Here is a 10,206-nt window from a genome sequence, read left to right as displayed (position 1 = left end):
TCTGTATATTCGGACACTGCGAGCTTGGACCTCCCGCACCAAAACATCAGTTTCCTCCTGGAAGAAGTTTGGCCGTCTGACGCTGCTGCTCTCTTCTGCCATGGCGAATTGAGTAAACTCTCATTACGCCTTTGTGCGGCGCATTTAAGGGCGAGGAGAGGGGCTCATTTGATTGGTGTGATGTGAATCGGCTGTGTAAAACCCACTCCACGCCTTCTCTCCTCCCTCTTTCCGACTTGCGCAGGTAGGAGGGACGGAGGTGGGAAAGAGGAGCAGCTGCGCCAGTGCACACGCCGCACGGTGTGCCAAACTTGCAAAATCCGCCTGGCCACACCCAGTTGGCGAAGCGCAGGTGTGCTGCGCCTCCGCCTCACCCAGTCTGCGAAACTAGAGGCCCAAGTCTTCATCTACATATGAAAAAAAAAAACAGTTTGCCATAAAGCAGACAGTACAAGTCATAACAAGTAGNACTTGCGCAGGTAGGAGGGACGGAGGTGGGAAAGAGGAGCAGCTGCGCCAGTGCACACGCCGCACGGTGTGCCAAACTTGCAAAATCCGCCTGGCCACACCCAGTTGGCGAAGCGCAGGTGTGCTGCGCCTCCGCCTCACCCAGTCTGCGAAACTAGAGGCCCAAGTCTTCATCTACATATGAAAAAAAAAAACAGTTTGCCATAAAGCAGACAGTACAAGTCATAACAAGTAGATATAACAGACAGATTTCATGGTTTACTTTTCTTTTTGTATTATTTTCAGATGACAACTGCAAGAAGCCATTTAACCACACTGCTTACAGATCGGCTAAAACCACCATCACATGTGATTTCACAGGAATGAAAGACAAACGTTTTTTCTGCAAAGAGAAGAATCCTTCAATCAGTGAGGTTGTTTTATCAACAAGATCGCCTCTGTGGTCAAACGGGACATTCACTCTCACAGAAACCAACAGTGGCTTCAACATATCCATCACTAATGTGTCCTCACAGCATGCTGGTGTCTACTGGTGTGGAGTGGAATCAAATAAACGAAGTTATCAAGCGGCACTCAGAAAAATACAACTGAAGGTTGAAAGTGAGGATCAAACATCTGACACTTAGGGGTTTTTACTCACAAATATAATTTAGGTCTCTCTGAATTGTGTTCTTAATGCTGCAGTCAATGATGTTGTCTTTGTCTCTCTGTCTGTCTTCAGATATTCGTAACTTCACCAGGCCTGCTACTATTGGACAGAATTTTTCATACTATTGTCTATATCAAAAAACTGTTGAGAATAAATTCATCTGTAAGGGAGAAGATCCATCTATATGTGAACCTTTGAGCATGTCTGACCACAACAAGAACCCTGGGAAGTTTTCCATGAAGGATGACAAAAATAAGGGAAACATCACCATTACAGTGATAAACATAACCAAAGAAGACACTGGGACATACTGGTGTGGGGCAGTAAGCACTGATCCAAGACGCAGCAACCCATTCTTCCACAGATTTGTGATGACTGTAGGTGAGTTAAGTTATTTTATGTTGTGGATGTTATCTGACCCTGGTTCAGATTGGAGAAGGACAGCAAGCATTAAAAAGCATTATAAGAAACCTACAGTAATACTGATAGACTTTGTTTTAATCTTATACAGTTAATCTAATATTTAATTAAATGTTTGTTTGATTGAGTTTCAGGCAACAGAAATCTTCCAAATTGACAACTAGTTGTAGAAGAAACTAAATCTTTCACATGTAAAGAACCTGTTTCTAAACCACCGAAGGCGTTACACAGGAAGACAAGAAAATGAAGTGGTTTGAGTTGTAATTGTTTGATTTGCATTTACTCAATCCTAACAGCCTCAATACTGAGAGTGAAGCACTCAGTGCAAAACCATGTTGTGTAAGTAAAAACACATTTCAAACTTAACCAAAGCTCTAGATATTTAAACCCAAACCATAACTTTTAAAATAAGATTGTGATCTTAATATAATGATTATATTCAAGCTAAACTGTTACTCCAGCAGTAACGACTCGTATAAAACTCTGACAATCCTTTAAAAGACTTTTATATAGTTTACCTTTTACACAGCAGATGTTCTGACTTGTCACAGTAGGAAAAGCAGTTACTCTTTACAATGGTGCAAAGTGCCAGGAAAGACCAGGAATCTGAAACTGAAGTAACTAAATGGGATTTGGTCTCATTCATTTGATCATTTACACCTGTGCTTATACTGTAAGAAAACAAAAGTCTATGTTCAACAATGTGTTGTCACACATTCACTTAAATCAATTTTTTCTGTGAGGTCATTATTTGTTTGTGTATTTTATTGTCTTAAAAAAGTAATTACAAAACACCGAATGAGTTTTTTGTGTGGTTTTGTCTCTGTCAAAAAGAAAATATAGAAATTAAAACAATTCATGAACATTTGTGCCAAAGGTGGATATATTAACAAACCCATTCTCTGCAAGGTTAAAAACAAAAACATAAGATGAATGTGTGGAATCCAGTATCTAAGTTTGGAGTGAGTGTTTTTGTCTTGCAAAATGTTTTTTTGCCAAATGTATCTTTAATTTTCTTCCTTTTGATGAGACATTGTTAATTTCTATATGCTTTTATATACAATTTGATCAACCTTCTGTTTGTTTTCAGTTCCACCATCACCGACATCTCCTGTTTCTTCAACCCAGTCGACTACTGTATCTGCTGGGAGTCAAGGTAAGAGAGCAAGTCTGCTACAGGAGAACAGTTTTTGCAAATCAATTTCTACAAAATACCTTTTAAATTCCTAAACACAGACAGCTCTGGATGATAATGACGTGTTAACTGTGTTTTCAACAATGCTGAATATTTTATTTGTTGTGCAGTTGATCTTGCAGATAGTCCTCAGGTCATCATTACTGTGGTCGTCTGCGTGTCTGTGCTGCTGCTGCTGCTGTTTGTGCTCATTTTGATCCTTATCTACAAACGTAAGAGTTACTACCGGTTTCCAGAACACAAAACACGCACCTACAGTACATCACCTACACCACAGTCACCACATCTCCATCCTGTGTGTATGTGACATCTAGATAAGGCAAAGCAGACGTACCAGATTAGACTTCACTTTTGTTTCATGTCGAGAAGTCTTTTTATTTCTAGCTTTCGTCACAGATTTCTGGGGATAGACACTGATTGTTAAGTCATACTTAATAAAAACCAAAGTGGAAAATACAAATTACTGAAGTGCAATTCTGTCTGTTCTTTCCTGGACAGTGCAGCAGGCGCTGGTTGAAATTTGGTTAGATGGAGAGGCAACTGTGTTTTCATTTAAGAAAATTAATTAAATTAATCCACTTTATGTCCTTCTGCTTGTTTATTTTTGGTTTTCTTCCTTTTTTGCTTCTGCCAGGACATTTCAAAAACAAGAGAAATGCAGCACAGCACATCAAAGAGGTTAGTGTATAAATATATGTCTGTGTGGTCATATTGAATAGGTAGTAATATCATGGCTCAACAATAAGGACTGCCCAATTGCGAGTGGCAAGTGAAATGCCACGCTGGGCTAGTAAGTCTGAAAACTCACTTGCCCTATCAGGCAAATGGTAAAAAAGGATTTAACACAAAAAGGATTTAACACTTTTTTCTGAGCTGATGATGGGAGTAGCTACACAGTAAGCCATCTTGCTTCATTCTCATCATCGCTGAGAGTTGCACATGTGCAGTACCGATTAGCCACTCGTCTGAAAATGGCGGCAGGTAAAGACAAAGTTCATGACCTGAGGCGCAACCTTAAAATAACAATATTTAAGTATTTCTGTTATCCTGGATTTAGGAGCTTAGTTGGGTGGCGCTTGAGTGTGTAATACAATGTACTGCACTGTTTGCCACAGGCTGGAGAGCAAGGCTGATAAAATGGGGTCAATTCTACAAATTGAATGTCTTTTTTTGTTTGTTTTTTTGACTGCTAATAAATAAAACAATTTGTATACACACAGCAGGATGAAGCTGGTTAGATGAAGCAGTGAAGGCCTCTGCCTTCCCGGAAAACACAGGTTCAATGTTTTACCGTTAGCCCGAGCTAACACAGCAGCAGTGGTTGATATCCAACACCGAGCTGCTGACATCAAATTGGCTCAGATCTATAGTTAAACTTGTCAACAGCGAGTACGGTTAGCCGTGTGATGCTAACACTTACGCTGTGTGTGCAGGTGGACTGCAGGGTGTGCTCCTGTCTCAGTGTTTCTCCTACCATAATATTAGGGAGGCACCCCGCACCCCCAACGGCACCCCGCGCTCCCCCTGAAGGTCAAGTTAATTTTATTTTATTTATAGCGCCAGATCACAACAGAAGTCATTTAAGATTACCTTTCCTATAGAGCAGGTCTATACCTTGTCCTTTTATTAAACAAACTAAATAGCCTTGTGTTATTTATCTTATTTACACAATGGCATGTCATTTCTGTCTCTACATGGCCGCGCGTTTACAATTCTCCTCCACCCCGATGCGCGCACACACACACAAACACAGACATGTGCGCATACACACACAGACATGTGCGCACACACACAGGTGAGCACACTCCCACCAGCGGACAGAGAGCATGCGTTGGAAAATATGTCGTCAACCATCTGAAAAGCAGACAAAAATATCCACGTTTTTTTAACGCTTCCAGGGTGGTAAAGATGGTGAAGAAGAAACGTTCTGATGTTTCAGTTGTTATATTGACTGCTGTCATTAAAAGAAACACATGAACACCATGATGCCTTTAACTGGTTGTGTCAGTGTCCGTCTGTTTGCAAGTTAATTCTGTGTTGAGTACAATTTGTATGGTTAGTGCTTATTGTCTGCACTGGATATAAACTGTTCAGACTGTATTTTTCATTCTTCCCTCAAAGGATTATGTCTACGAGGAGATACAGGAGCACCCTCAGAAGCCCGACTCAGGACATGCAATGAATTCGATTTATGTCACTGCCAACTTTCCCACAAACCCCTCTGCCTCGCTGCATTACTCTACCGTTAGCTTTAAAAACTGCTCTGGAGAAGCTGGTGGTGAGGGATTGATCACCAGACCCTGCTTTTCTGCCTGTGAATATTCTACTGTGAAGGACAGCCAAAGTCCAACCAACTCTACTGTCAACCAGCCATCTTCAGAGGATCCTCTCTACGCAACAGTCTGCAAGCCACAGAAGCAATGAGGAATTTATTTACAAAATGTATGGCCAAGATGTCAACTCATTCATTTTTTATATGTTGTTCTTTACAGTGACATCCAGCACAGACTTTAGGAAGTACAACAAGACATTTAGATATTGTAAAAAGTGGTTCCCAACTGGTGGGTCGCAGTCCAAAAGTGGGTCGCGGGCCCATTCTGAATTGACGGAAGTGACTTACAAACGTGTCAAGTTTAGAAAAACAAAAACTTTATTTTTTAGTACAACACATTTCCAGCACAGGGCTTTTATTTTGAAGTGCCATTTTCTGCCATAGAGTGAGTGACTAACAGACAGCTACTTGACAGAGACAGCAAACTAGCTCAATAACAAGCCCACATGCAAGTATGATGCTGAATATATTAAACTGCAGGATCTCGCACTAATGACAAAGGAGAAATCTGGACCCCATGGCTGGAGCAGTTGGGAAGCACTGTTAAAAAATCATCGCCAAGGTATTGTGGCAGGTCTTTGGCATTGATTGGTAATGACTAGATAAGTCCTTTGTGTTTGTTGCTTCTGAAATTCAGCTTGTTTAAATCTTGTTAGAAAAATAAAAATAAAAAACATTTCAGCAGTTTAAATCAATGTTAGAGCTACTAGAGTACTGATAGGACATGATCAATTATTTTTTATTCATATTGTATACTTTATTCATATCAATTATTCATTCATATTATTTTTATTTTTTTTTTTTCATTATTGTAAATGTATCACAGATGCTGTATATGGTATTGTATATATCAGACAATAAGTGACAAGAAATTGCAGAACTGAAATGCTTCAGATGTTTAATGTTTCAACTGATGCAGTTACAGTTTGTCCATGGTTGTCAGGCTGGCAACGTTGGTCTGTCATTGGTCAGCTCATCAATTTAGTTTAGAGTGAAATATTGACAATCAATATTACAAAAACAATTGGATGGATTGTCATGACATTTCGTACAGACATTCATGTTCCTTAGACGATGAATCCTAAGGACTTTTGCGGTCTCCTGACTCTTCCTCTAGCGCCACCATGAGTGTCACATCTGTGTTTTTCAGTAAAACGTCTTTACAAATATTGAATGGATTTCCATGTAAATTATTTCAGACATTTCTGCCAGTCTCAGGATAATTTGTAATAACTTTGGTGATCAACTGACTTTTCATCCAGTGTCATCATCAGGATTTATCTGTCCAATCATTTGTGACCAAATATCTGCACCGCTAGTTTAGTTTATAACATATATTTGTCAGGGACTGTATACAACAACTTTAATTTAACATAAGGAGATAAGATGCGATGTACTACGTTTAGCTACTAGTTTTAAGTGAACATAAAACTAAATTTCTTAAAGTCCAACATGTTTTGTTTCCTAAGTATGTCACAGTGATACTGTTGAATTTTTCACTGATGACATTCCCATCAGTGTTGTAGATAAAACGCAAATGTTTGAATAAAATAACAACAGAATCTTGATCATTTACAACAACTGTGTGATAGTCTCCTCATTTAATCTTATTCAATTTATCATGTGCTGGTACGGTGGGTTATTTTTTTATATTTATTTTTTACTTTAGTACCATAGGCCCCATTTTCACCAGGACTGACTCTTTTATCTACAAAAAAAACTTTCCATAAGAAAATGCAACAATCACACAATCCACATGGTACGTTTAAATGTCCAATGTTGAATATATTGGGTAAGTTTATATTTTAAATTTAAATCATCCCAAAACTCTCACATGCACACACACACACACACACACACACACACACAGACAACACCTTACACCTGACGGAGCTACAAAGGCTGTCTCTTTGTTCAGAGCTCTGCAAGTTACATTCAATTACCAAACCAAAAGAAAATATTTGGGCAGTTTAAACTCAACTTAATGACCCTTGTGTGCATCCTTTTCTGTTCTACAGTGACATTATCCCCAAATACATTTTGATGCAGGTCCATAAAGTTAGTAAAACTGATTTAAGTTAACCACGTAATTTTAGTTTAATTAGGGGCCCCTTACAGTTTCTTAAAGCTTACCTGAAATCCAAGAGAAGAGTGCAGCCCGTCTAAAACCAAACCCTGGGACGACTCCTCGGCTCCTCCACATACAGCAGCAATGGTCCTCTGACCTCCTGTACACCGAAGCTTGATCATGAAGAAGACAACCTGCATACTGTAAAGTATAACTACAATTAGTATGCAGTTCTAATATTTGCAGATTAAATAACAAGATCTTGCACTAACAATGATTTTTAATTCTCGTTTTTAACTGAAATTTATAGGCAAAACTGAATAGGTGTAATTAATTAACATTAATGGCTACCTGCATTGGTTATCCCTCTGCCAGTCATATCAGCTGCTGATATCATGATTGTTATCACAGTTATAACAGTATTTTCATTCAGCAGTAAAAAACCAAAGCAGTTAGGAAACACGCCATCTCAAAGGCAAATATCGTCCTTTTCACTCCATGACATTTATCTGACAACTTCAGTTACTTTGTTGATTCAGACATACATCAACAAATACATTGTGATATAGCTAATGTGATGATTATAGGTATAGATAAGACTTTATTGATCCCTGGGAGGAAATTACGACCAACCCAGCAACAGGGCTTGATGGTAATGCCAACGATTTTGAAAAATTGGCAACTAAGTCTTAGTCCCTGTTTACCACATTGATTACCCTAAAATAGGTACATTTTTAATATTTGATCCATTAGTTTTATTCAAATAGTGCTGTTACAATCACAACCTGAACCTGGCAAAGCTGCCTCAAGTGGACAAAAAGTTTGAGTAACCCATCACTGTCACACAACAATGCCCAAATTTCTTTCACTAAAAAGCGTTTTAACACTTAAGCAATATCACACAAGAGGGAGTGCTGTTGTTGTGTATCTCAGCACGGCTGTGATTCGGTCGTAGGCGGAAGGTTGCAGGTCGAGAGCCGACAACAGCACGACTTTGAGTGTGTCACTGCTTTTATACAACAGTTCTACAAGCGCCATTTAGTGACGGTAAAAAGCGTTGATGGGTTATGATTTGTTTCCTTATCTAATGAGTTATTCACAAATAGTTCCGCATCTAGAATGGGACTAGACTGTTTGCCAATGAACACAAGAACATCCCTGCACACTAGTTTGCTGCTCTGTGTAGCTCGACACCACAGGCTACCTACTTTATATCATGCAGACTACATCTGTGTGTTTCCATTTATTTTGCAACCAATAAAATCAGACTGTTAACACGACGGTTGCTTTTTTTGGCATAACGTTACATGTGATGCCGATGAGTTAACAGCTAAATCAGCACATTGCCTCGTCTTCCGCTGTCATATGAGCACACCTGGAGATTTGCAGTGTCCAGGCATCTTTCCTTCCCTTCGTCATTTCCTGACAACCATCCATTATTTAACTCACGTTATTTGTGCGAATATGTTCCTCTGTGCGGTCCAGAGTTTGCTTCTACTAACGTTACTCTTAATACTCAAAGACCAAGGAAATGATCATAGATTTCCGCCAGTGAATACCTGTGGGGTGGACATCGAGGTGGTGCCAAGCTATAAGTATCTAGGTGTACACCTGGATAATAAGTTGGACTGGTCCCTAAACACAGACGCTCTCTACAAAAAGGGGCTGAGCAGCCTCTTTTTCTTGAGGAAGCTAAGATCTCTCGACATCTGTAGTAAGATGCTGCAGATGTTTTATCAGTCTGTGGTGGCAAGTGTGTTGTTTTATGCTGCAGTCTTCTGGGGAGGAAGCATCAGACACAAAGATGCAAGGCGGCTGGACAAACTAGTCAAAAGAGCTGGCTCTGTGATTGGAGTCAGGTTGGACACACTGGAGGGGGTGGTGGAGAGATGCACACTGAAGATGTTCGAGGCCATCATGAACAACCCAGATCATCCACTCCACAACACCTTGATGGACCAAAAAAACTGTGGTGGACGGCTCCTCTCTCTTCGATGCAGGACAGAGAGATACAGAAGATCCCATATACCAACAGCCATCAGGCTTTATAATTCTTTGACATATAATAGATGAGCTGACAGATAATTGAATTTCCCCTTGGGGATGAATAAAGTTATTCTTATTCTTAATATAGGCTAATTAACGGTTAACGTCAGTAACGGTTCAGAAGTCCTGTAAAGCAGAGTGATACACGCAGCACTCATGGTACAGTTGCTTGGTCGGAACTAACTGTTGTATGATTTTTAATGTCACATTTTTATTATTTACTTTACCTATAGTATCTTAATTACTCAAAATATCATAGACATACTGTACATGGTGGAAGGCGTGTTCAGATCTCTGACTCAAGCAGTTACAAGTCCTGAGCAAATGGCCATTATCTATCTACCATTACAGACCTTGAACCTTGAAGACTGTGATAGAATTAAAAAACGTACTAACACTAGTTATCCTGTATCATTTTAAAACGCTATTTTAATTACTTCAATTATCCATTTAATTTTCGTTATAAATGTAATTTCTTAGATATATGACAACAGATCTGAGCTAATGCTAAGCTAACATCTTGGTTAAGCTAGCTAGCGCAAAAAATAAGGAGACTCGCCATGAACTCTTCATCAAAACACGACGAATTATGAAACTTCTTCATCTTTTCATGACCCACACGATCGCCAAACAATAAATACTCGGTCCTTTGCTGTGTAACTTCGAGTAAAATATTAACTTTTACTCGTAATTATTAAGTATAGCAAACGTCTCCTCCGTTAGCTCTGAATTCTTCTTCATTCTCGTCAGTCTTCTCACCTCTCGCCTGCACTTAGCGCCCCCTGTTGGAATGATGTAATAACACATTTAACATTTTCCACCTAAAATATACACTGGTTATTATCTTTCTTATTTTTTTGTTTGTTTGTTTGTTTGTTGAACTGGCAACTTACTAAAGTGATAAGAAACCTGGATATATTTCACACAACACAGTATCCAATGATTGAAACTAATAAGTGGCAGAAGATAACAATAAAAATAATCAATATCATTAATAATAATAATAAAAGTAGCAGTACTAGAGTGTA

General features: G+C 39.1%; 1 protein-coding gene across 1 annotated transcript in view; it reads left to right on the top strand.

The window, feature by feature from the left end:
- The window catches only part of LOC126386182 (polymeric immunoglobulin receptor-like), a 12,770-nt gene extending 6,162 nt beyond the window's left edge, over positions 1 to 6,608 (top strand). Inside the window, exons 3-8 of the mRNA XM_050038354.1 lie at positions 754 to 1,068; positions 1,190 to 1,498; positions 2,628 to 2,693; positions 2,843 to 2,944; positions 3,367 to 3,410; positions 4,854 to 6,608. Of these exons, the coding sequence (XP_049894311.1) occupies positions 754 to 1,068; positions 1,190 to 1,498; positions 2,628 to 2,693; positions 2,843 to 2,944; positions 3,367 to 3,410; positions 4,854 to 5,156 (1,139 nt within the window). The 3' untranslated portion in view covers positions 5,157 to 6,608. The remainder of the gene's footprint in view (positions 1 to 753; positions 1,069 to 1,189; positions 1,499 to 2,627; positions 2,694 to 2,842; positions 2,945 to 3,366; positions 3,411 to 4,853) is intronic.
- The last annotated feature ends 3,598 nt before the right edge of the window (positions 6,609 to 10,206 follow it).

This window comes from Epinephelus moara, chromosome 24 (assembly GCF_006386435.1).
Source record: "Epinephelus moara isolate mb chromosome 24, YSFRI_EMoa_1.0, whole genome shotgun sequence".
In the NCBI taxonomy this organism is placed as follows: domain Eukaryota; kingdom Metazoa; phylum Chordata; class Actinopteri; order Perciformes; family Serranidae; genus Epinephelus; species Epinephelus moara.
This window is presented reverse-complemented; position numbering and strand designations above follow the sequence as displayed.